The sequence below is a fragment of the Ovis canadensis genome, chromosome 3, assembly GCF_042477335.2.
Source record: "Ovis canadensis isolate MfBH-ARS-UI-01 breed Bighorn chromosome 3, ARS-UI_OviCan_v2, whole genome shotgun sequence".
NCBI classification, from domain to species: domain Eukaryota; kingdom Metazoa; phylum Chordata; class Mammalia; order Artiodactyla; family Bovidae; genus Ovis; species Ovis canadensis.
In genome coordinates, this window is record NC_091247.1 from 45,798,553 (window position 1) to 45,826,304 (window position 27,752).

The following is a 27,752-nucleotide window of genomic DNA, read 5'->3' on the forward strand; positions in this document are numbered from 1 at the left end:
TAAAAAAGACAAGCAATAACAAGTGTTGATGAGGACGCGGAAAAAAGGGAACTCTTGTGGACTGCTGGTGGGAATGTAAATTGGTGCAGCCACAATGGAAACCAGAATGGAGGTTCCTCAAAAAATTAAAATTAGAACTATCATCTGATACAGCAATTCTACTTTTCTGTGTGTTTATCCAAGAAAATAAAAACACTAACTCAAAAAGATATATGGATCCCCATGTTCATTGCAGCATTATTTACAAAGCCAAGACGCAGAAACAACCTAAGTGTCTATTGCTAGATGAATGAATAAGAACATTCAGTATATACATACAATGGAATATTATTCAGACATAAAATGAAGAATGAAATCTTGCCTTTTCTGACAACAAAGAAGAACCTTGATGGCATTATGCTAAGTGAAATAAGTCAGCGAGAAAAAGACAAATAAGTGTGACCTTATTTATACACGGAATTTTTAAAAACAAACCAAAAACAGGTCCGTGGGTATAAAGAATATGTTGGTGGCTACCTGAGGCAAGGGGTGAGGGGGTGATGAAATGGGGGAAGGGAGTCAAAAGGTACAAATTTTCAGTTATAAAATGAATAAGTCATGGAGATGTAATGTACAGCATGGTGACTATTGTTAATAATACTGTACTGGGTTTCTGAAGGTTGCTAAGAGTAAATCTTAAAAGTTCTCATTACAAGTAAAAATGTTTGATACTATGTATGGTGGTAAATATTAATGGGACTTTTTGCGGTGCTAATTTTGTAATATATACAAATATTAAATCATTATGCTGTGTATCTGAAACAAATAATGTTGCATGTCAATTACAACTCATATTTTAAGAAGAATATAATAAGAGATAATTTTAAACAAGTGCATGCTGTTGAAATGAAAAATTTCTAGAAATATACAATTTAACAGAAGGGTCTAAAAGGAAAGAGCAAATATAAGGAGTTCTATCTATCAAAAAATTAAATTCATGGTGGGTGAGGGATGGAGTAGGAATTTGGGGTTTGCAGATGTAAACTATTACATATAGAATGGATAAACAACAAGGCCCTACTGTGTAGCACAGGGAAATATATTCAATATTTTATGATAAACCATATGGAAAAGAATACAAAAAAGAACATATATATATATACACACATATATATGTAAAACTGAATCACTTTGCTGTACAACAGAAATTAACACATTGTAAATCAACTATATTTCAATTATAAAATGTTTTTTTAATTAAATTCATAATTTTAAACCTTCCCATGAAGAAAATTTCAGTCATAGACGGCTTTTTTGGTGAATTTTTCCAAACACAATGGAAAACCATGAATCTTACAGAAAATCATCCAGAAAACAGAAAAAGAGGGAATATTTCCAATTATTTTATGAGGTCAGTATAACTGTGATACCAAAAGCTGGCAAGAACATCACAAGAAAGGAAAATTACAGGTCAATCTCAGCAACATAGATGTGAAACTCCTAGATAAAATACTTAGCAAGAAAGTCCAGCAGCACTCTTTGTAATAGCCCGAAACTGGAGGGGAAAAAAAAAAAAACAAAAAAAACAATGTGCACTACCATTTAGATGAATAAAATTCATGGTATGTTCAACTAGCAAAGTATTAAGCAGCAATGAAAAGGGATGCTTTCCATTTATTCTATACACAACAACATGGATAAATCTCACAGATGTGATACTGAATGAAAGAAGCAAACACAGAAGGTACATAATATAGGACTTCATTTATGTAAAAATAAAATCAGACAAAATTAACCTGCATATATAGAAATCAAGAGAGCAGTGACTTTAGGAGGAGGAAGATAATGACTGAGAGGGGACATACGGGGGTGTTTTTGGGTGTTGATAGTGTTCTATTTCCTGATTTGGTGCTGGTTATATAGATGGGTACACTTCATCAAAATTCAGGGAGCTCTACACTTAACGATTTGTGTGCTTTTTTGTGTGCGTGTTATACCTCAATTAAGAGAAAAGAATAAACCCATTGTAATTTCTTTACTTGAATTGCTATCATTCTCACCAGCCTGTCTTACTCAAAACTGATCAAACCACTCTCCTGTAAAAATTAATAGAACTACGTTTGATTTTGTAACTACTTCCGTGAGGACTCACAGTCATTGGGTTACAAATATGAAATGGCTCATTTTTCCAATAATCTCCTCCACTAATTGTACTCTGCCCCTGCCATTTTTTTTTTACTGGATGTCAACTCACTTCATCACACTTTCGCTTGATTCCATTTATCAGTCTCTTCAAGTTATTAGGATCATCTCATTCTGGCAAGTAAAGTTCACTTCTGCTCATTTTCTATTAAGCTTCAAACTGAATTAAAACCATTTGTCCTCCCTTCCTTCCAGAGAAAGACAGGCAAGTCTATTTCTAGTGGCTCTAAGGGTGTTGGGGGTGGGAGGAGTCTGAAGGCAGGAGTGCTCTATTCTGTACACCCTCCCTCTTCCTTCTTTCTGGTGCTTCACTTCTAAGGTCAAGGCAAGAGGAGACGTGAGGAAGTGACTACCTAATGTGGCTCTTCTAGAAAAATGGTAATTCTCTCTCTTTTGGATGCTGCTGCTTCTCTAGTTAACCCTGTCAGATTTTCATTGTTCTCTATGCTTCAGCGAATCCAAGTTCAGACTCCCTCATCAGTGAGGCTCCCTGGGGCGCCTCCCTGTTGCCCCATTCCTTGAGGCATATCTTACACCTCCTTTACCTCCTCCACAGGGATCCAGTGAACAGCCTCTTTTGGAGGGGGCAATGTGGACCACCATGGTGCACCTTCTCTCATCTAGGTCATCGCTCTACTGCCCCCTCTCCTTGTCCTAGAACATCAAGCACTCTACTGGTCCTGGAGAGACCAGAGGTGAGAGATAATCACCAGTCTCCAACCGGGGAAGGCTGGGCATCTCTAAACTTTATATGCAATTCTCCTGAATGCTCTTCTCTAGACTTTGAGAGGAAGAAATAGCTCAATCTCCTTTACTACAGCAGTGAGAATGCAGTTAAGAGAGGGAATAGAGTATCCTTATGAATTCTGAAAGTCCCTTGGATTGTAAGGAGGTCAAACCAGCCAATCCTAAAGAAAATTAACCCTGAATACTCACTGGAAGTATGATGCTGAAGCTCCAATACTTTGGCCACCTGATGCAAAGAGCTGACTCGTTGGAAAAGAACCTGATGCTGGGAAAGACTGAAGGCAAAAGAAGAGGGTGACAGAGGATGAGATGGTTAGATAGTATCACTGACTCAATGGACATGAATCAGAGCAAACTCCAGGAGATAGTGAAGGACAGGGAAGCCTGGCATGCTGCACTCTATGGGCACAAAGAATCAAACACAACTTAGCAACTGAACAAAAACATGAATATTTTGCTTCAGAAAAAGCTAACCTCCTCTCCATTCACCCTTTCCTTATACCTCAGGGAGTAGGGATGGGGTGATTTGGGGTATGTTTGATGTTAGGGCTGTTTCCCTGTATTGGCATGTCTTGGCAAGCTGGCCTAACGACAGGTGGTCCCTGAACTTAGAATACGTGAGCTCACCTCCTTCTGTGCACAGCTTTGGAACCTAGCTGGGGCCCAGAGAACATCCCTGTGGACATCCTCTTACACTTGTCTCTAGCCACCTGGAATTTGTTAATCTCCACAGCACGTGTTGGAAAAAAGAGAACAATTCTGTATTAACTAAAAATATAATAGGAAAAAAGAATGGGATACAGGGAAAAAATCACAATGATTTTCTACTCTGCAAAACAAGTTTACCTTCAAGAAAATCTGGAGAGCTGTGTTATTTGTCTATATAAATACAATAAATCATTCAAATTTATTTTAACTCTTTTACCTATGTGTTTTTAATACTAAGTTATCCATTTATAAGAGTTCTTTTCCTACAACCTTGATGTGATGGAGGATCAAAATTGAATATGACTAAGCAATAGAAGGCAATGGCACCCCACTCCAGTACTCTTGCCTGGAAAATCCCATGGACAGAGGAGCCTGGTAGGGGTCGCTAAGAGTCGGACACGACTGAGCGACTTCACTTTCAATTTTCACTTTCACTCATTGGAGAAGGAAATGGCAACTCACTCCAGTGTTCTTGCCTGGAGAATCCCAGGGATGGGGGAGCCTGGTGGGCTGCCGTCTATGGGGTCGCATAGAGTCGGACACGACTGAAGCGACTTAGCAGCAGCAGTAGTAAGCAATGTACAGTCTGTTACTAAAGACAAAGTATCCTGCTTGTTTAAAAACAAAAACCCCCACAATTTAAAACAAGGAAGAGGGAGTGAGATGTATCAATACTTAGTGGAGGGGGAACAATGCTTTATTATAATCAATAAAAGTTAAGGATTCATTTCCTTTTAGAAAGGGGGATATAACATACATTTTACACAGTGTGGTATAAAAAGTATTATTAGCACAATAGTACTATCACACTAAAAGTGGAATTTATTGCTTATTCAGTAAAGTAGCCACTTGCTTCTAATCAGTATCACAATTCACTTCACAGATCTGAGGTTTCCTTAAAGGTTTTGCTTTACTGATCTTTTCTGGGTTTGTCATTCTCATTTCCCACGTAGTTTGACACATGGAACAGCTGCTTGCTATGAGGAGTATGGTAATCAAACACAAAGAAATGCCACTGAATCAAAAAACTATAATATAAACAGTAGTTTTAAAGTGAAAGAAATTTCTAGTAAAAATGTTCAATGGGGATGTCTTTGAAAACAAAGTACTAAACTCAGCCTTAAAATGTCACTTGATACAATAAGAAAAATTCCTTTCATGAGGTTTGACTTTCTATGTAATTCATAGCCTGTTTCTTACAAACCTTTGAAAAATTCTGTGAATAGAATATATTATACTTGAGATTCCAAAAGCTTTTGATTATTCATTAACAATTTGAGGATTATAAGATTACACTTGAGGTAATTCAGAATAAGATTTTGTAAAACTGAAATATAGTTGATTTACAATATTGTGTTAGTTTGAAATATACAGCAAAATGATTCAATTATATTTTTCAGATTATTTTCCATTGTAGCTTATTATAAGGTATTGAATATAGTTCCCTGCATTATACACTAAATCTTTGTTGCTTATCTATTTTATGTATAATAGTTTGCATCAGTTAATCACATACTCCTAATTCATCCCTCCTTTTTCCTTTTGATATCCATAAATTTGTGTTCTATGTCTGTGAGTCTGTTTCTGTTCTGTATACAGAATCATTACTATTATTTTTTAGATTCTACAATAAGTGATAAATAATATTTGTCTTTCTCTGATTTACTTCACTTAGTATGATATTCTCTAGGTCCTCTCATGTTGCCGCAAATGGCAATATTTCATCCTTTTTTATGGCTGATATATATATATATATAAACACACACATATATATATATTCCCATATCTTCTTTATCCATTCACCTGTCGATGGACACAGATTTTTCCATGTCTTTGCTACTACAAATAGTGCTTCTATGAACATTGTGGTGTATGCATCTTTTTAAATTACAGTTTTCATCTTTTCCAGATATATGCCCAGGAGTGGGATTGCTGGATAATATGGTAGCTTTATTTTTAGTTTTTTGATGAAATTCCATACTGTTTTCCATAGTGGCTGCACCAACTTATATTCCCACCAACAATGTAGGAAGGTTCCCTTTTCTCCACACTGTCTCCAGCATTCATTATTTGTAGACTTTTTGGTGATGGCCATTCTGATGAGGATGAGGTGATACCTCACTGCAGCTTTCATTTGTATTTCTCTAGTAATTAGTGATGAATATCTTTTCATGTGCCTGTTGACCATCTCTATGTTTTCTTTTGAAAAATGGCTATTTAGTCTTTTGACATTATTTGATTGGATTATTTATTTTTTGATGTTGAATTGTATAAGCTGTTTGTGTAGTATAAGATTTTTTAAATGTGGATGCTGATGTGGAATCATATCTAAAGATATTGTGTCCATATATCTGTTCAGTTACTCAGTCATGAAAGATATTGTGTCCATATACCAGTTCAGTTACTCAGTCGTGTTCGACTTTTTGTGACCACACGGACTATAGCACGTCAGGATTCCCTGTCCATCACCAACTCTCAGAGCTTACTCAAACTCATGTCCATCGCGTTGGTGATGCCATCCAACCATCTCATCCTCTGTCATCCCCTTCTCCTCCTACCTTGAATCTTTCCCAGCAACAGGTCTTTTCAAATGAGTCAGCTCTTCACATGAGGTGGCCAAGGTATTGGAGCTTCAGCTTCACCATTAGTCCTTTCAATGAATATTCAGAACTGATTTCCTTTAAAATGGACTGGTTGGATCTCCTCGCAGTCCAAGGGACTCTCAAGAGTCTTCTCCAACACCACAATTCAAAAGCATCAATTCTTTAGCCCTCAGCTTTCTTTATAGTCCAACTCTCACATCCATACATGACCACTGGAAAAACCATAGCCTTGACTAGACGGACCTTTGTTGGCAAAACAATGTCTCTGTTTTTTATTTTTTTTTATTTTTATTTTTTTTATTTTTAGTTTTTTATTTTTTAAATTTTAAAATCTTTAATTCTTACATGCATTCCCAAACATGAACCCCCCTCCCACCTCCCTCCCCATAACATCTTTCTGGGTCATCCCCATGCACCAGCCCCAAGCATGCTGCATCCTGCGTCAGACATAGACTGGCGATTCAATTCACATGATAGTATATGCTGTCTAGTTTGATCATTGGAGAAGGCAATGGCACCTCACTCCAGTACTCTTGCCTGGAAAATCCCACGGACAGAGGAGCCTGGTAGGCTGCAGTCCATGGGGTCGCTAAGAGTCAGACACAACTGAACGACTTCACTTTCACTTTTACTTTCATGCATTGGAGAAGGAAATGGCAACCCACTCCAGTGTTCTTGCCTGCAGAATCCCAGGGACGGGGGAGCCTGGTGGGCTGCCATCCATGGGGTCACACAGAGTGGGACACGATTGAAGTGACTTAGCAGCAGCAGCAGCAGTAGCAGCAGGTTGGTCATAGCTTTTCTTCCAAGGAGCAAGCATCTTTTAATTTCATAGCTGCAGTCAGCATCAGCAGTGATTTTGGAGCCCCCCAAAATAGTCTGTCACTGTTTACATTGTTTCCCCATCTATTTGCCATGAACTGATAGGACCAGATGCCATGATCTTAGTTTGCTGAATGTGGAGTTTTAAGTCAACTTTTTACTCTCCTCTTTGACTTTCATCAAGAGGCTCTTTAGTTCTTCTTCACTTTCTGCCCAAGGGTGGTGTCAATAATCTGAAGTTATTGATATTTCTCCCAGCAATCTTGATTCCAGCTTGTACTTCATCCAGTCCGACATTTTGCATGATGTAATCTGCATATAAGTTAAATAAGCAGGGTGATAATATACAGCCTTGATGTACTCCTTTCCCTATTTGGAACCAGTCTGTTATTCCTTGTCCAATTCTGTTGCTTCTTGATCTGCATACAGATTTCTCAGGAAGCAGGTAAGGTGATCTGGTATTCCCATCTCTTTCAGAATTTTCCACAGTTTCTTGTGATCCACACAGTCAAAGGCTTTGGCGTAGTCAATAAAGCAGAAATAGATGTTTTTCTGGAACTCTCTTGCTTTTTCCATGATCCAGTGGATGTTGGCAATTTGATCTCTGGTTCCTCTGCCTTTTTTAAATCCAGCTTGAACATCTGAAAGTTCAAGGTTCACATCTGTTGAAGCTGGGTTGGAGGATTTTGAGCATTACTTTACTAGCGTGTGAGATGAGTACAATTGTGCAGTAATTTGAACATTCTTTGGCATTGCTTTTCTTTGGGATTGGAATGAAAACTGACCTTTTCCAGTCCTCTGGTCACTGCTGAGTTCTCCAAATTTGCTGACATACTGAGTGCAGCATATTCACAGCAAAGTCAAGTGGGCCTTACTTAGGAAGCATCACTACAAACAAAGCTGTGGAGGTGATGGAATTCCAGTTGAGTTATTTCAAATCCTAAAAGATGATGCTGTGAATGTGCCCATATATAATTTATCTTTAAATTTATCTAAATTCTTATAAATGTCTCAGAGTTCATTTTAAAGCAATAAATCAACATGTTCACTTTAATATAACGTTTAAAACATATTTAAAATATTGTTTCTAAACTCTTTATTAGTATAAAGTGGAAATAATTTTTACCTTTATTATGGTAAGGGATTATCTTCAATTATTAAATGACTCCCCAAATCAGTTTCTTGTCACAGAGTATTATATGTTATTACCAGACAACTTTGCCTCTTATTAAAGAGAACTAAATCATTGCACAAGTCTCAAAAGTTTTGTGAAAATAAATATTTAGAAAAGTAAACCATAGGTATAATTAAATCCTAATGAAACACATTAATTACTGGAGAAGTAGCTATAACTCTGACCATCAACATTGGTATAAGAAGTAAACAGTTTAACTTTATAGGGTAACTTATTCATCTTGATACCTGTGATTTTGAGAATGGAGACTCCATACTTCCCTCTTTAGATCCTAAGTAACCTGGAAAACCCAAATTCTACCAGTTTCTTGATTCTACAAAAGTGGATTTCCTTCTCTGCTCTTCAGTATTTCACCAATGCAATTATTTATGAATATTGTGAAAATCAATTAATGAAGTCATATTTGGAAAGCTTTTGTCTTTTGGACCACTTACATCACTAATGGTAGGATTTTTTTCCAAACCACATGCTTTTCCTCTCAAAATTCTCTATTTTTGTACCATCACTCTCTCTTCCTATATATTTTTAATAAGATCTGTTTCAAACTATGAAACGCATGCTTACTGTAGGAAATTTGAATAACAAATAAAATTAAAGGAAAAATACCCATAATTCCTCCAGAAGTTTTTGAAAATTTTTTTATTTTTATTCCATATGTACAAACTAGATTTAGAAAAGGCAGAGGAATCAGAGATCAAATTGCCATCATTTGTTGGATCATGAAAAAAGCAAGAGAATTCCAGAAAAACATCTACTTCTGCTCCATTGACTATGCTAAAGCCTATGACTGTGTGGATCACAACAAACTGTGGAAAATTCTTAAAGAGATAAGAATATCAGACCACCTTACCTGCCTCCTGAGAAACCTGTATGCAGGTCAAGAAGCAACAGTTAGAACTGAACATGGAATACTAGACTGGTTCAAAATTGGGAAAGGAGTATGTTGAGGCTGTGTATTGTCACTCTGCTTATTTAAAGTCTATGCAGAGTACCTCATGCAAAATGTCAGGCTGGATGAAGCACAAGCTGGAATCAAGATTGCTGGGAGAAATATCAATAACCTCAAATATGCAGATGACACCACCCTAATGGCAGAAAGAGAAGAAGAACTAAAGAACCTCTCAGTGAAGGTGAAAGAGGAAAGTGAAAAAGTTGGCTTAAAGCTCCACAATCAAAAAACTAAGATCATGGCATCTGGTCCCATCCTCTCATGGCAAATAGATGGGGGGAAAATGGAAACAGTGATAGATTTTCTTTTTGGGGGCTCCAAAATCACTGTGGATGGTGACTGCAGCTATGAAATTAAAAGATTCTTGCTCTTTGGAAGAAAAGCAATGAAAAATCTAGACGGTGTATTAAAAAGCAGAGACATCACTTTGGGAACAAATGCTTGTATGGTCAAAGCTATGGTTTTCCAGTAGTCAAGTATGGATGTGAGATTTGGAGCCTAAAGAAGGCTGAGTACCAAAGAATTGATGCTTTCAAACTATGGTGCTAGAGAAGACTCTTGGGAGTCCCTTGGACAACAAGGAGATCAAAGCAGTCAATCCTAAAGGAAATCAGTCCTGAACATTCATTGGAAGGCCTGAGGCTAAAGCTGAAGTTCCAATATTTGGCCACCGGATGCAAAGAGCTGACTCATTGGAAAAGACCCTGATACTGGAAAGGATTCAGGGCAGAAGGAGAAGGGTGCAACAGCGGATGAGATGGCTGAATGGCATCATCAACTCAATGGACATGAGATTGACCAAACTCCAGGAGGTAGCAAAGGACAGGGAGGCCTGGCATGCTGCAGTCCATGTTGTCACAAAGAGTCGGACATGACTGAATGAGTGAACAACAATTGAACAGCAGTTGGTTTCAGAAAATTAAACTCTAGAATTTTTATTTCACTTCATTGTAGGACTTTCTTCTCCACAAATATATATTTTTGAAAAAAATTTAAATATTTGACTGTACTGGTTCTTAATTTCAGCGTGCAGGATCTTTAGTTATACCATGCAAACTCTTAGTTGCAGTATGTGGGATCTAGTTCCCTGACTAGGAATTGAACCTGGGTCACTTGAGTCTTAGCCACTGGATCACCAGGGAAATCATTTTAATAGATGTGTCAATGATAACTATTCCTTATAGAAAGCCTTATCAGGAAGATTACCTGTAGAAAGAATGGCAACTCACTCCAGTATTCTTGCCTGGGAAATCCCATGGACAGAGAAGCCTGGGAGGCTACAGTTCATGGGGTCACAAAGAGTGGGATTTGACTGAGCAACTAAGCAACAACAACAATAACATTTAATGATATAATCTTTATACCAACTATAGTAGTAAATTAGCACTAGTCTCACTTTACAAAACAAAGGTCCAAAGGCAGAGTATTTAGGTGGTAATGTGAGAATCTGAGGGATTTTAACCCTGTTCTCTCTGCTTCAAAAGGCATCCTTTCTACCACAGCCCAACACCTCACAATATCAATAATAATACTGGCATTGTTATTTAATATCAATAATATTAGGCAAGAATACTGGAGTGGGTTGCCGTTTCCTTCTCCAGGAGATCTTCCTGACCCAGGGATTGAACCCAGATCTCCCACACTGTAGGCAGATGCTTTACCATCTGAGCCACCAGGGAAGCAACCTATTTAATATCAATAATATTAAAGAGGTCATATCCTAGTGTATAAAACTTTGTTTTATGATTATCTTCCCAAAATAGAGTTTAAAATTTGGATAGGTGTTTTAAAGGCAGGAATATTTTAAAGCAATTTGTACATATTGTTGATCGCTTTCCTCAGTGAGATTATTCAAGTTATAATTCAATCTGTGGAGAATGAGACTTCCTGCTCCACTGTTCCCTTTATAAAAATCTTGGTTAATTTAATAGATGAAAACTGATTCTTTGTGGCAAAGTTTAAAATTGTTCTGATTGCTATAATTCCCTGTGTTTTAATACCTCTATTCTCCATTCTACAGAGTGAAACTGACATGATGGCTGGCTAAATTTTTGAACTAGAAGTGGGAAAATAGAGGAATGGTCTTTAGACTTTTCGCTTTATTCATTCAGTGGTTATCTAGTTCCTATTCTGGGTCAGGCGTTGCGCTAGTGTTCAGGACATAAAGATGAAAGCCCATCCCTGACCTCAAAGAGCTTGTGAACTAGCAAGAGAAACAGGCATAAATAGACTACAGTATAGACTGACTGGCACTGTGACCAAAGTAACACAGAGGGAAATGCTTTGAGAGACACAGAGGAGGGCACTTAAACCGGCTTCCGGGAGGTCCTGGAAGCCTTTTTGGAGATGCTGAGGCCAGAGCTCCACTTTGAAGAGAAGCAGAAGTTAGCCAGCTTTTTCCTGACCTTTCCAACCAGAATTAATCAGTTCCTTTACTGAAGTGTAGTGTATTTATTTGTTTCCATGTCTCTCACTTGGCTGATCTTCCTGATGGGGAGGGACTATGTCCCTAATTAGCCTAGGACAGTTCCCCAAAAGTAGTGAGAATGCAGTTAACATTTGTTGAGTTATTTTGAAATTCTACCCATGTAGGTATTTCCTCTCATACCTTCCTGTTGACATTTATATAAATATGTGTGATTTTCCTTTATATGTAAAAATAATACTGTTCACCACATACCCTTCAGAGTGGCTAAAAGAAAGCATGGAAAATGATAAGAGTTGGTGACAGATTTGGAGCCACTGAAATGATCATACATTACTGGAGGTAGTAGAAATTGGTACAGACACCTTGGAAAACTGTTGGCAGTATCTACTAAAGCTGGGCATGTGGGGATTTCACTGTTAGTCCAGTGATCTGCCTTGCAGCGCAGGGCATACCAGTTTGATCCCTGGTTGGGGAACTGGGATCTCACATGCCATGGGGCAACTAACTGCATGCTCACAACCACTGAGCCCACATGCTCTCGAACCTGTGCTCCACAATGCAACAGGAGAAGGCCACATACACTGCAACTTGAGAAAGTCCATGCCTCAAGTAGAGAAAGCCTACCCAGAGCAGCCAAAAAAAGGAGAATGAGAGAAGAATCACTAAAAAAAAAAAAAAAAAAAGAGGTGCTGGTTCATGGATGGACCTAGAGATCGTCATACTGAGTAAAGTAAGTAATAACACAGGGAATGACAAATATCATCTGATATTGGTTATATATAGAATCTAAAAAATATTATACAAATGAACTTATTTACAAAATAGAAACAAACTCACAGACTTAGAGTATGAACTTACAGTTATCAGAGGAGCAGGGAAGGGACATTTAGAGAGTTTGAGATTGACACGTATGTGCATGCACACGTGCCTGTCTGCATGCTAAGTTGCTTCAGTCCTGTCCAGTTCTGTGCGATCCTATGGACTATAGCCTGCCAGGCCCCTCTGTCCATGGGATTCTCGAGGCAAGAATACTGGGAAGTTCTCCTACTGGAGGGCATAACATGTACACATTGCTATATTTAAAATGGATAACCCAACAAGGATCTACTGTATGGCACAGGGAACTCTGCTAAATATTATGTAACATCTTAAATGAGAAAAGAATTAACAAAGGAGTCCACATTTAAGAGAGACAGAGAGAAATAAAGCTGGGTGGTACCTCTTAAGCCAACAATTTCATTCTTAGGAGTAAGTTCAACACAAATGCATCCCTATGTTCACTAAAAGGAATATTTTCACCAAAAGCTGTCCTATTCATAAAATCTCCAATCTAGAAAACACAGAGATGCTCATCAGCTGTAGAAGGGGTAAACTTATTGTGGTATGGTCATATCACAAGGAAAAAGAATCTATACTTCACAATATGAAGGAATTTCATAAGAATAATTTTTAAGGCAAAGAGTTTTTTTTAAAGCACTTATTGTATGATTAGTTTTATGTAAAGAATAAAAATAGGCAAAAATCTATGCTCAAGAAGTCAGGAAAGGTCAGTAAGTAGTAGAGGGTTAGTAAGTATGATGGAATAGGCAAGGGGAGCTCCTTGGGTGTGGGTAAGGTTCTGTTTCTTAATCTGGTTCTGGTTACCTATATTCAGCTTATGCCCTTTTCTGTATATGTATTATACCTAAATAGTTTTTCTTTAAAAAATACATCTTATTGAGAGAAAGCTGAAAAACACATGTTTTAAAATTTTCAAACCACCCACAATCTGCTACCTACAAATTACTATTAACATTTTGATTATTTCCTTCTAGTCTTTTTCTGAAGCCACAGTGCCTGTGCCATCTCCTCCCACTCTTTGCTCCCCACATATTTACACACACACACATTTTATTAAATTAGATTCACTCGCACTTTGTTCTACATCTAATTTTTAAATTTTTACTGAAAGTTAATCCGGATAATCAAACATTCGTTGCAAGCATGTTGTTAAACTGTTGCAATGTAGTCCATCAAATATAAATATATATATGGTGTGTATGGTGGCTCAGCTGGTAAAGAATCTGCCTGCAATGCAGGAGACCTGGGTTCGATCCCTGGGTTGGGAAGATCCCCTAAAAAAGGGAAAGGCTACCCACTCCAGTATTCTGGCCTAGAGAATTCCATGGACTGTGTGGGGTCACAGAGAGTCGGACATGACTGAGCGACTTTCACTTTCATGGTGTGTATATATAAAATATTCCTAATATATAATATATTCCTAGAAGACCTAGATAGCATATTGAAAAGCAGAGACATTACTTTGCCAACAAAGGTCCGTTTAATCAAGGCTATGGTTTTTCCAGTGGTCATGTATGGATGTGAGAGTTGGATTGTGAAGAAAGCTGAGTGCCGAAGAATTGATGCTTTTGAACTGTGGTGTTGGAGAAGACTCTTGAGAGTCCTTGGACTGCAAGGAGATCCAACCAGTCCATTCTGAAGGAGATCAGCCCTGGGTGTTCTTTGGAAGGACTGATGCTAAAGCTGAAACTCCAGTACTTTGGCTACCTCATGCGAAGAGTTGACTCATTGGAAAAGACTCTGATGCTGGGAGGGATTGGGGGCAGGAGGAGAAGGGGACGACAGAGGATGAGATGGCTGGATGGCATCACTGACTCGATGGACGCAAGTTTGAGTGAACTCCGGGAGTTGGTGATGGACAGGGAGGCCTGGCATGCTGCGATTCGTGGGGTGGCAAAGAGTCAGACACAACTGAGCGAGTGAACTGAACTGAGAAGACAGTATGTGTGAATATATAAGTGTATATATATATATATATATATTGCATAAGTGCATATACATATATATATGTGTGTGTGTATATATATATGTGTGGCATGTGTCAGAGAAGGCAATGGCACCCCCCTCCAGTACTCTTGCCTGGAAAATCCCATGATCAGAGGAGCCTGGAAGGCTGCAGTCCATGGGGTCGCTGAGGGTCGGGCACGACTGAGCGACTTCACTTTCACTTTTCACTTTCCTGCATTGGAGAATGAAATGGCAACCCACTCCAGTGTTCTTGCTTGGAGAATCCCAGGGATTGGGGAGCCTGGTGGGCTGCCCTCTGGGGTCGCACAGAGTCGGACACGACTGAAGTGACTTAGCATGGCATGTGTATATATAAAATATCCCTAGTACATAACAACAGATATTCCTAGAAAAGAGTACGTGTATATACAGATACAGATAAGCTAGTGGGTCATGAATATTCTCTAAGTTCTGCATTCATTCTGTATTTCCTTCCAAAAAGGTTGGATTGACAAGTCGTTAGAGCTCCTATATCAAATCCAACCCCAGGTTGCTTATTATTATTGTTGCTTATTGTTAAAAGGGTGGAACTTAAGACTAAGGAATCTGCGAGTTGCACCCATCTGATGCGCCCCACAGGTATGAGTCCCTCTCCTCTCAGTTCGAGGGGTCCCCGCGCCTCAGCTCCGAAGTGCATCCGCGCGTGCGCCAGATTCCGCAGCACCTCCCACCGCTCGGTTGCCGTGGGAACAGCTGAGTACTGCGGCACCCGAAGACCTAGCTGTGAGTGGTACCGAGGTCCGGGCATGGAGCTGCCGGATCCAGTCCGCCAGCGGCTGGGAAATTTCAGCCGGACCGTGTTCAGCGACTCCAACCGGACCGGGCCGGAGTATAACGAGGGTCCGGGTGAGTGGCCGAGGCCCAGCGCAGGGTGTCTGGCGAGCGGAGGACCTGGCGCGGGGTTTGGAACGGCCAGATTTTGCCCGGACCTAAGATGGCGGTTTGGTCTTCAGCTGGTTCTCCGCAGTGCGGGAAACGCCCTGGAGGAGGGGCCGGGCCGCTGGCTGGGACGGGGACCAGATACCCGAACTCTGATACCCAGCTGGTCCCGGGCTGATCATGCTACGGCCTAACCGGCCAGTTGCAAAAGGGGCGGCTGAGGTGGCGCTGGCATTCCTCAAAATATAAAAAATTTAAAGCCACCCTCGCAAGCCGCCTCCGGTGCCTTGCGTCCGAGAAGGCCGAGAAGGCCGATTTCTTTGCTTTTCCTCTGCGGCCTCCGCCCTGGCTTTTCTGCCCTGAATGGAGTGAAAAGAGCAATCTCCTCTTCCACTTCCCCCTCCCCGCCGCGTCCCAGTAAAATATCTTTTCCTTTTCTTCTTTCCTAGCAGAACAGGTACTTGCACAAGTCCATTTTCTGGCAGAAGACATAGAAGGTTTTTTTTAATGAGTTATTTTAAACGTTCTCCAGTCCGGAATGGCAGCTGCCTCACTAGCATCGCCTTTAACAAAACTCGCCCTCTCCCCACTTTCTCCTTCTCCTCCCCTATATATTTATAACTCTTGACCTAAATCAAGTAACACAATACCACGATGCCACATTTGATATGACAAGTGACAACGCAGTTTTCTGCAAAACAGTTTAACCCTCTTAAATCATGATGATAGACAACATACTGTCAACCACACCCAGGTAGCTTTTATCACTGAACTGTGCTGGGAAATAGAAATCTTTTCCTCTTGCATGGTTCAGGGATTTTTCAAAGGGAGCAGAGAAAAGTCATTTCCCACCGTTTCAATTTTTCACCCTAATCACTTGCCTGTCCTCCCAGTTGAGGGCTGGTCATGATTTAGGATGTACAGAGAAAAACATAATGTGAAAAATTAGGTTATTACGTTTCTGGTTTCTAGCACTAAAATCTGATGATGTAAAGTATCAGGAGTTTCTGTAAAGGGCCGGATAGTAAATACTTAATACCGTGCAGGCCATAGGTCTCTGTGGCAGTTATAGATAATGGTAATGGAATAGACATGGCAGAGTTCCAATAAAACTTTATTTATGGACACTAAAGTTGAAATTGCATGATTTTCAGTGTCACAAAATACTACTGATATTTCCCCCAACCATTTAAAAATCTAAAAAAGCCGTTTTTAGCTCACTTGCTGTACAAAAAGTTGGCTGCTAGTTTGCCTACTCCTGATTTATATTACATAGTGTTTTAATTTGAATTCCATTTACAGAACTCAGCTTGTACTTTTGCAAAATTTAATAACTTCATGTCTTGAGCTTTCAAGGTTCATTTACATATTAACTTGATTTTCAGCTGAATGATTATAAGTTTGATCTGCTGAAATATAGACATAGCATAACTCTTTAGATGCTTGTGTACAGAATTCTTAACATAAAAGCTTATTTGCAAAATTTTACTACAGTGCTTGCTCTGAAGGTATTAAAATTTCAATTTATTATTTATCCACCTTTTCTTTGTGGATCTGAAGTACATTTGATTGTTTGTACTGTAATTACAAGGGTATATTCTGACCATGTTCACAGCTGACCAAGAGTTTTACTGTTGTCGTGAAAAAATCCTAGGGGAGTGAGTTACCTTCAGATTTTAAGAATGCATTCCTTTATCAGTGGTAATTTAATAAATAGGTGCAAGCAAAAGTATATCATCATAATCAGGGATTTTCTTGGAACTAAAGGAAAACCCTTGCTGTGAGAGACCATAATAATTTTATATTTTAAAATTGTTAAATGATAGATATACTCAGCTATGGAGAAAAATAATCTGTTTTTAAGAAATTTATCTCAGAGCCTTTGTATATTCTTTCATTTCAAGCAGTAGATTTCAAAATACTTATCTACTCTTAAATTGTTATAATTTAGTCATATTTAGGATGCATTTGTAGGGGTCAGTTTTAAAAATCAAATTCTTAATTTAGAACTTTTCTCTCTTACATGAAAGCAAAAGGTACTATGTAATCAGCCTTCTGTTCAGTTCAGTTCAGTTGCTCATTTGTGTCCAACTTTTTGTGACCACATGGGCTACAGTATAGCAGGCTTCCCTGTCCATCACCAACTCCTGGAGCCTACTTAAACTCATGTCCATCAAGTAGGTGATGCCATCCAACTATCTCATCCTCTGTCATCCGCTTCTCCTCACGCCTTCAATCTTTCCCAGCGTCAGGGTCTTTTCCAGTGAGTCAGCTCTTCGCATCAAGTGGCCAAAGTATTGGAGTTTCAGCTTCAGCATCAGTCCTTCCAATGAATATTCAGGATTGATTTCCTTTAGGATTGACAGGTTGGATCTCCTTGTAGTCCACGGGACTCTCAAGAGTCTTCTCCAACACCACAGTCCAAAAGCATCAATTCTTTGGCGTTCAGCTTTCCTTATAGTCCAGCTGTCACATCCATACATGACTATTGGAAAAACCATAGCTTTGACTAGATGGAACTTTGTTGGCAAAGCAATGTCTCTGCTTTTTAATATGCTATCTAGGTTGGTCATAGCTTTTCTTCAAAGGAGCAAGCATCTTTTAATTTCATAGCTGCAGTCACCATCAGCAGTGATTTTGGAGCCCAAAAAAATAGTCTGTCACCGTTTCCATTGTTTCCCCATCTATTTGCCATGAAGTGATGGGACTGGATACCATGATCTTAGTATTCTGAATGTTGAGCTTAAAGATAAATTTTCACTCTCCTCTTTCACTTTCATCAAGAGGCTCTTTAATTCTTATTCTCTTTCTGCCTTTAGCGTGGTATCATCTGCATATCTGAGATTATTGATATTTCTCCCAGCAATCTTGAGTCCAGCTTGTGCTTCATCCAGCCCGGCATTTCACATGATGTACTCTGCATAGAAGTTAAATAAGCAGAGTGACAATACACAGCTTTGACATACTCCTTTCCCGATTTGGAGCCTGTGTGTTATTCCATGCCCAGTTGTAACTGTTGCTTCTTGACCTGAATACAGATTTCTCAGGAGGCAGTTCAGCCTTAGAGAAATGAAATTCATGTGTCACAAAGGGCTACACTGGCAATGTCCTTGTAAGAATATGTTTTCATTAATTCACTCTTTCTGCTTATTCATATTTGGTATTTACCATTTGTAAAGCAACATGCTAGGTTCTGTGAGGGTCTTAAATTTGGGTAGAATGTGATCTGTGCTTACAGTCAGCCTCTGTATAAATAAAAGAGAAGGAAAGGGACTGATATTTGTCGAGTGCCTACTCAGTGCCAGGCATAGTGCTCGGGTGAAGTAATTTATATTACCTTTAATTCTCAAGCAATCTGTGAGGTAATTTTAATGTTACCATTTTACAGATAAAGAAATTAAGGCTCAAAGAGGTTAAATAATTTATCCTAAGTCTGGCATCCAGAGTTCTGAGGGAGTTTGGGGAGCTCTGGGTTTATCTGGACTCCAAAAGTCATGATTAGACTATGTCTCAAGTGAAGGGAATGTGGTTCTTTGCTAACACTTCTTACACACAGGTTAGCGTGATAAGTACCTAGAGGGGAAGGAGATTTCTGCTGGAGTGGGGAATGTGATCAAGAAAGGACGTATGGAAAAAGTGGCTTTGAATTGGGTGTGAATGAACAGGTGGTATTAGGGTATGCTGAAAGAGATGGGGGAGGGGTTGGTTTTGCATGATTAGTTTATACCTGAGAGATTCAGTTCAGTTCGGTCGCTCAGTTGTGTCTGACTCTTTGCAACCCCATGGACTACAGCATGCCAGGATTCCCTGTCCATCGCCAACTTCCAGAGCTTGCTCAAATTAGGTCCATCCAGTTGGTGATGCCATCCAACCATCTCATCCTCTGTCATCCCCTTCTCCTCCTGCCTTTAATCTTTCCCAGCAACAGGGTCTTTTCCAATGAGTCAGTTCTTTGCATCAGGTGGCCAAAGTATTGGTGTTTCAGCTTCAGCATTAGTCCTTCCAATGAATATTCAGGACTAATTTCCTTTAGGATGGACTGGCCTGATCTCCTTACTGTCCAAGGAACTCTCAAGGGTCTTCTCCAACACCACAGTTCAAAGGCATCAGTTCTTCGGCACTCAGCTTTCTTTATGGTCCAACTTTCACATCTATATATGACTACTGGAAAAACTATAGCTTTGACTAGATGGAGCCTTGTTGGCAAAGTAACATCTCTTCTTTTTAATATGCTGTCTAGGTTAGTCATAGCTTTTCTTCCAAGGAGCAAGCATCTTTTAATTTCATGGCTGCAGTCTTGTTATGTATTTTATATGTTTATTTCATAGGCTCTTTACAGGTGGCTCAGTGGTAAAAGAATCCACCTGCCAATGCAGGAAACTCAGGTTCGATCCCTGGATTGGGATGATCCCCTGGAGAAGGAAATGGCAACCCACTCCAGTATTCTTGTCTGGGAAATCCCATTGACAGAGCCTGGTGGGCTACAGTCCATGAGGTCGGAAAGAGTCAGACACAACTGAGCACAAGCACCACTTACATAGAACTCTTAACAAAGGAGGTAAAGATTATTATTGCTATCTATTCAATAGTATTCATATTGATGTCCTACATTTATACCAGTAGTATGCAAAAACGTCATCAGACAGTAACCGAAGGTGGTGATAGAAAAATATGAAACATGCCCCCAAGTAGCAAATATTGGAACGAAATATTAGTAGTATTATGGCTATTTTCTTTCACTGTCAATGATTATTGTTACTGTGTCCGACTCTTTTGTGACCCCCATGGGCCGTAGTCCACCAGGCCTCTCTGTCCATGGGACTTTCCAGGCAAGAATGCTGGAGTGTGTTGCCGTTTCCTTCTCCAGGGGTCAGTGATTGTAAATAGGCTTACAATTTTGAGTTTTGTTGAGCTGAAACTATAGCTATTAATTCTAAGGAACTAAAGGATGTACAGGGCATAGAGCAGGAGTAAGAGTTTGCTTTCTGTTTTCTTCTGTAGATAATGAAATGGTTTCCAGTTTGGCACTGCAGATGTCGCTTTATTTTAACACTTACTTTTTCCCACTTTGGTGGGTGAGCAGCATTATGATGCTTCAGATGAAGGTAAATACGTGCTTTACTACTTCTCCCTGGCGTTGTTACCTCGTCAGTAACACTCAAAGTTCTTCATATTTTTCAAAATCTCAGGTCAGTCTTACAATATGTGAGATTTTTATTTATTTTTGTTTTTTCAGTATTCCATCTTGCCTGATTACTACAAGTTCATTGTGGTCACCATTATCATTCTAATAACTTTAATTGAAGCTATCAGGTTGTATCTGGGCTACATGGGGAACCTGCAGGAGAAGGTAGGCTCTTCTTTCCTTTCTCTCAGTGCTATACATAAATGCAGTTAAGACTTTGCCAACAAGAAAAGGCAGTGAGATGTGGAAGGAGCAAAGGCCTGTAGGTAAGGCCTAGCTCCAGCTTCACCACGGCTGTCACTGTGGTGTGTTTGCTTACTCTCTTGAACCTTGGTTCCTTCACATATAAAATCGGGGGAATATTCACTTCACAGATTTGTTAGGATTATATTAAACAATTTATATAAAGCACCTGAACATAGTAAACTCTTGATTAATGAGCATTTTCCCTCTTCCCAGTAGTCTTGAACATACTTGGTCATTAAACATGATGATTTGGATTCTGAATAAGAAAATTGGGGAAAATGACAAACTCATCTCCTATGCAAGGCAGATGTTTTCTGAGTCATCATGCTGCCTAAGCATTTACAGTTACCAGAACTGAGTGATAATGCCTAAAGATTTCAGTGTTCTTCCAGGCCCTTCATAATTAAGCCCCACCCAGCCTATCCCACTGTATTTTGTGCTTTTTCCTAACACAGACATCCATTCCAGGCTGATGTGTTGTTTCCCAGTCATAGTCTTTCCACATTTTTGCTTATTTAAGTTCTTGCCTTTTCCTCATTCTGCTGCTGCTACTGCTGCTAAGTCACTTCAGTCGTGTCCAACTCTGTGCAGCCCCATAGATGGCAGCCCACCAGGCTCCCCCGTCCCTGGGATTCTCCAGGCAAGAACACTGGAGTGGGTTGCCATTTCCTTCTCCAATGCATGAAAGTGAAAAGTGAAAGTGAAGTCGCTCAGTCATGTCCGACCCTCAGTGACCCCATGGACTTCAGCCTTCCAGGCTCCTTTGTCCGTGGAGTTTTCCAGGCAAGAGAACTGGAGTGGGGTGCCATTGCCTTCTCCGCTTCCTCATTCTATCTAACTTTAAAAGCCTACCTCCTTGAATTATTTCTTTTACCTACCCTGTTTACTCTATTAGAGCATTTAGTCTATTACTCTAAGTGGTACGTACGTTTCATTATTCACTTAAGTGTAGTAATGTAGGACTGTCACATAAGGTAGTTTCCTCTTTCAGTCTAGACTGTAAGTTCCCTGAGGATAAGGACCACACTATACTTATTTTGAATTACAGAGCTCAAAATGTAGGTTCACAGTAGTATCACTTGCTTCAACACAAGCAGAAGATGGTACTTCACTGGTCTGATGTTTGTCGTGTGTATCATTGCAGGTTCCTGAGTTGGCTGGCTTCTGGCTTTTGAGCCTTCTGTTGCAGTTGCCTTTAATTCTTTTCTTGCTCTTCAATGAGGGCCTAACAAATCTGCCCTTGGAGAAAGCAGTACATATCATCTTCACTATATTCCTTACTTTCCAAGTTGTTTCAGCATTTCTTACCTTGAGGAAAATGGTAAATCAGCTGGCAACTCGTTTCCACCTCCAAGACTTTGACCGGCTGTCTGCGAGCCGAGGAGACATGAGAAGAGTGAGGTCCTGTATAGAAGAGATTTGACCCAGTGCTGTTGAATAAGCATCTGGAGGATCATTCTAGAAGACTGCAGGAAAACACCAGAGGGCTAACACAATAAAAGGGACAAAGCAAGTGTTTTGAACTGTATCCTCCCTGGCTCTGAAATTCCAAGGCTGGACACAATGATAAGACTGTACAGCACATGAAAGCAGTAAATCAACCCTAAAGCCTGCATGTTGTCTACCTGATGTCAAATATCTTAAATTTTTTGTTGTTGTCAGTGTTTTCAGGTGTGTAGAGATCTATATTGGTGGCATTACATCTTTACTGTAATATCTCCAGTTAGTACCTGTAACTAGAAATGTGTATATTTCTTTCACTATTGTTGGCCTATCCATGTCTTGGCAGTATGTATGAAGTATGTGGAGATGCTGGTCAGTATTCTGATGTATTAGACTACATTTGTAAACAGACACCAAATTTTCATGTCTGCTAGGGTCTTAGCTATTATACTGAGGTTAAGAAGAAAGCAGGTAGATTGTGATGATATTTAGGAAATGTTTTTATCCTAAAATTGTTATTTTCATACAGCCATGTTCAGTATTTATGGTGGTGGTGTGCAAAATGTCTTCACAATAAGTTATAAAATATTTATGTTGAACTATCTTTAGAAATCATTCTTGCCTTTTACAGTTCTTTTGGGCTGTGGGTTTATTTTTATTGTAAAGTTAAAAGAGAAAAGTACATGTATTTGAGAGCCTTCTATGTAATTTGCCACTGTCCTGGGTACATTAACCCTTATGATCTTATCTATTAAGTCATTATTCACTGAAGAACTGCTCATACCCAGTAAATTCACATGAAGATTGATCTGATAATCAGGGTGCCTGTTAATATATAGAGTTTGGATGGCCCAAGGGACTCATGATCATAAATGAGCATATTCCCTTGCTAATAGGAGAAACCTATTTAAGGAAATTCTGTTAAGAACAAAGCTTGCTTGGGTATATCTGAACCATTAATTTTAAGTGATAATGGGGTTGTCTTAAGAGATACAATATTTTCTTTCCTAAAGTATTTTATTGAGAGATAGTTGTAGCTACATTAAAAATCATTTTTTCTATCCTTCCTGTTTTGTGATTCATGCTTATCTTAGGATTTCCACATTATGCCTTATTCATTTTTATATTGCTTAATTTTGAAAATGTTTTCACTTCCCACTGTTAATCACACCTTACTATTCTGTTTATGCTCTTTTTATTATTTCTGCTTTTTATTATTATATATAATGTTCAGTCAAAGTTTTCTTCCCCTGTACACTAACTAATTAACCTTTGCCCTATACCAAAGCTGTCACTAGGTATATTCCAATACTTTGAAATTCAAAATAGAATTCTGTTTGAATAGTTTAATAAAATGTATTTGTTCACATTTTTTTCCAGATAGGTGAGTTTATAAGAAAATATAAAATAAGAACACTAAATCTACATAACAGATAAATTAAGGTGATGATCAAGAAAGACTTTTCTATTTAACAATCATTTCCAGAGTTTTATTTTAAATAGCAAAGCCTCTTGATACATTTAAACTTTAAGGTAAATCACTAAAAGTATAAAGAATAACAATAAAAAAGTTTAATGGTTAAATGGGGGAATATATATTTATAAAAATTTTAAAAGTTTTTGTTCCAATAATTATTGCTTAAAATGTAGATATAATGAGGGTAAGAAAAAAGAAACTAAGAAAATCAATTGAGAACATGATCAAGTCATTGGTTTTTCATAAAACAATAGAACCATGATTTTGTGTTAGTCTGAACCAACATTTTCTATTTGGTGTATATACATGGTGCTCTATGTATGCATAGGAAAATTGAGATAGGAAAGACATTTCCATGTCAGCACATTTGGAGTTTAGGCAATCTGTATTTTTATTTTATAAATTTATTCATCCTTACTTACTATTGCATTTCCTCTCCAAGGTTCACAACACTGTTCTGAAGTTTTTCAGTTAGGAGATATTGAGCTTCACAAATACTTTGTCTTTCACATATTTTTTTCTTTCGGGTGTTTTTTTCTAACTACAAAGTAGATGTACATTTTTGTACATTGGAATGACTTTTAAAAATTGGATTTTAATCAACATATGTTTGAATGCCTACTATGTACAAGGAATAGTGGAGAGTTCACAAATAACTGAGCTCCCTGTTCTCAGGGGTACAGTGTTGCAGGTAAAGTCTCACTTCGTCAGGGAGGTGCATGGAATGAGTTTCTGCCTAATACGTACCTGACAGCAAACAGCCCTTGGCATGCAGGGCATCTCCGCTCTTTGTTCCCAGCACTTAGTGTCCAGGGTTAGCACACTGGCCTTTCATCAACATCATTTAGCTTTCACTATTCCTCTCACTGTCAGAACAGGGAGGAGGGCAGGGGTTGCTATAAAGTATACTCTACTCACATGTGCACACTCGCACTTGCCTGTGTACACAATAACAACATGTTTACTGTCTGGTCCAAAAAGCAGATGAGCAGGTCAGAGAGAGCACTGTAGGATCAAAGAGAAGGCATAAAAGATGAGGAATCTGGGAAGCCTTCCAAATAAAATTAACACTTTGAGATTAGAAGACTGAGCAGATATACAGTGTTAGTTTCAGTATTAAGAGACATCTAATAGTGATCTGAGTACTGTTTCAAGTATTACATATAGTTCGATAAAACTGGTGGGAAGGGTGCGTGAAAACAAAGGCCACAGAATAAGAGAGAACCTCCCAAGGCGCTAGTAAGCTAAAGACTAATACTCTGAATAGTTTAAATGGTAGAATATCACACATATTTAGGTTTCAGAAAAATTTATCTGAAAACTGGAAAATGTACTGCAAATGGTGGGCTAAAGGTAGAACTTGATGAACAACTTCGGGGAGAACTGTCCTAGATAAAGTCAGTGGTGGTAAAATTAACTTGAGTAGAACCTATGAAGATTTTTTAAAATTATATTTTAAAATAGGTATTGAAAAATTTTTCCCATTTTTCTGTCTAAAGATTACACACAATGGTAAACAAAATGACATGCTCGCTGTCTTATCTGCCCCACCTCCCCTGGCCGTCGTTAGATTATTACTAGGCTTAAATAATCCTCTGTCTGAAATAGTCTTTTATAAATTTTATTTTACAAGACATGCCTAAATAGTTCTTAACTTGTACTTGTGAAGATTATTGGAGAAGGCAATGGCACCCCACTCCGGTACTCTTGCCTGGAAAATCCCATGGACGGAGGAGCCTGGTAGGCTGCAGTCCATTGGGGTCACTGAGAGTTGGACATGACTGAGCGACTTCACTGTCACTTTTCACTTTCATGCATTGGAAAAGGAAATGGCAACCCACTCCAGTGTTCTTGCCTGGAGAATCCCAGGGACGGGGGAGCCTGGTGGGCTGCCGTCTATGGGGTCGCACAGAGTTGGACACGACTGAAGCGACTTAGCAGCAGCAGCAGCAGTGAAGATTATACTTTTCAAAAACTTAAATTTTGAAAGAAATTGAGTCAAGATTTTAAGAGAAAAATCATCTATAATTCCACACCCTAAAGTAGCAAGTATAAGCAAAATGTCCTCTTTCCTTGCAGTTTTCCTGTTGTAAATGCTTTTTAAAACATAGTTGTGACCACTAGCACTTGAAACTTTGCACCTTGCTTTTCTGAAAACATAAAATTTTACCCATCTTTTTACATAGTCACGCAACCATCATCTTAAATGATTAATTTATTTAACTTGTCTCCTATTGTTGGATATTTGTATTGTTTTCTTCTTTTGCATTTATATTGTTGAGCCTCAGAGCAGGCTCATTCAAGATACGCTACAATAACATTGATTATTTTGAATTTAACTTACTTGAGAAACAGCCAGTGGAGGAAAAACTGATATAGAAAAACACTCTGACCCCCTCTTTCCCCTTAAAAGAAGGAAATAATCTCCATGTGAAAGTATCCTCCTTATACCAAGAGGATAGAAAGCATCCTTATTACCAGAGTTAGGAAATTCAAGGCTGAGAAAACTCTGTAGACAAACTTTGTTACCTCTTCATTAGCCTGCTACCCCAAGCACAAGCCCCTTTGTTAAATCTTCACAAATTGTTTCTTTGTCTAAAAATGATATGTAAACAGCCTGCTTTGGTCACTTCGGAGATACCATTTCTATAGATCTCTGTTTATATGAATTAAATTGGGTTTTTCTATTAATCTGCATCAGTTTAATTATTAGGCCATCCAAAAGAACTTCCCAACAAGACAACATTGTAACAAACATCTCATGTATACATCTTTTCCCATATCTTAGATGACTCTGTTCTTTAATTAGTAAGCTAGAGTCTCAGAAGTGAAACTGCTGGATCATAGGGTATGAACATTTTGAGGATTCTTGATGCATACTGCTGAATTATATTATCCACTCTCTGTAATTCAAAAGATATTACAACGAAAATTTTGATAGGAACAGACTTAGAGACCTTAGAGACCTATTCATCTTTGTGTTTCTGAGTAGCTATCACAGGAACAGAGTCTCCTGTGGAGGAAAAAAAACTAAAAGCTGTGAAAGGAGAAGTGCAAAGAATTAGAAAAAAAAAGAGTTTTGAATTAAGGGAAAACTGGTAAGGGGCAGGCAACGGCTTAGGCGAGCTGGTTGCAGTCAGCAACAGACAGATGTGGCACAATACAAACTGGGTCATTGAGTTGGGACAGCCCTAGGACATAAAAAGACTGAAATGAAGTAAAGCTCTGGATTACTTTGTTCTTGAATATTGAATTTTTTCAGAAGCATGGAGCATGAAATATTACAGTGATAAGCCAAGATTGGAAACATAGCCAAGAAAAAGAGGGTCTTTAAGGGATTGTTTAAAATGTGCTGAAGGAATAATTTGGTTTGGTCTTAAACGGCTCAAAAAGTAAATTGACATAAAGCTTTTGCATAACAAAATAGGCATAGAGGCAGAAAACAATGAGGCTAGTAGAATGGTTTATCCTGTAAATTTGTTATGATGTGAAACATTAGCTTTTTGGTCCTAGAAAAGGTTTGTCAGCAAGCTTTAATGATGTATTTTTTAAGTGCAATTAATACTAATTTGTTATGGGTATACGTTTTATTCTAGTTTGAATACTGTTAATCTGAGGGTTTTTAGTCAATAACAAAAACTAAATAGTTCATCATTCTAAAACTTATTCTAAGAATCATTCTAACAATCCCCCACCCTCTGTATTCCCCCCACCCTTCACCCTACCACAGTGTTAAGCATTTAAAAATATTCAGGCCCTAGAAAAATCTGTGTAAATTCAGGTTTGACCACAATGTTTAGATTTATCCTGGTGCTTACACAGATGCCCATCTTTCTGCAAATGAGACTAGGGATCAGGCGTGTAATCATTTTAACAAAAGTCAAGAAAGAACAGAACTCAAAAAACAAGACACAGGCCAGAAGATAGATACAATGTATATTCTATGAAAAATTAAAGACACTTGGAAATTTAGCTTGTCATCTAAACAAGCTCCACAGCCACACCCTTGGAAAGGGTTTCCTAACCCAAAGAGGTCTTTACA

At 38.7% G+C, this 27,752-nt stretch overlaps 1 protein-coding gene and 1 long non-coding RNA gene across 2 annotated transcripts in view; one reads left to right on the forward strand and one right to left on the reverse strand.

Moving 5' to 3' along the window:
• The window catches only part of LOC138436837 (uncharacterized), a 115,026-nt gene that overhangs the window by 52,765 nt on the left and 34,509 nt on the right, over positions 1-27,752 (reverse strand). The gene's annotated exons all lie outside the window — the stretch shown is intronic.
• On the forward strand, positions 15,026-23,296 carry TMEM17 (transmembrane protein 17). The gene is made up of 4 exons (XM_069583071.1): positions 15,026-15,326; positions 20,361-20,464; positions 20,596-20,709; positions 21,935-23,296. The coding sequence occupies exons 1-4, from the start codon at positions 15,047-15,049 to the stop codon at positions 22,211-22,213; spliced, it is 777 nt and encodes a 258-aa protein (XP_069439172.1). The 5' UTR covers positions 15,026-15,046; the 3' UTR covers positions 22,214-23,296.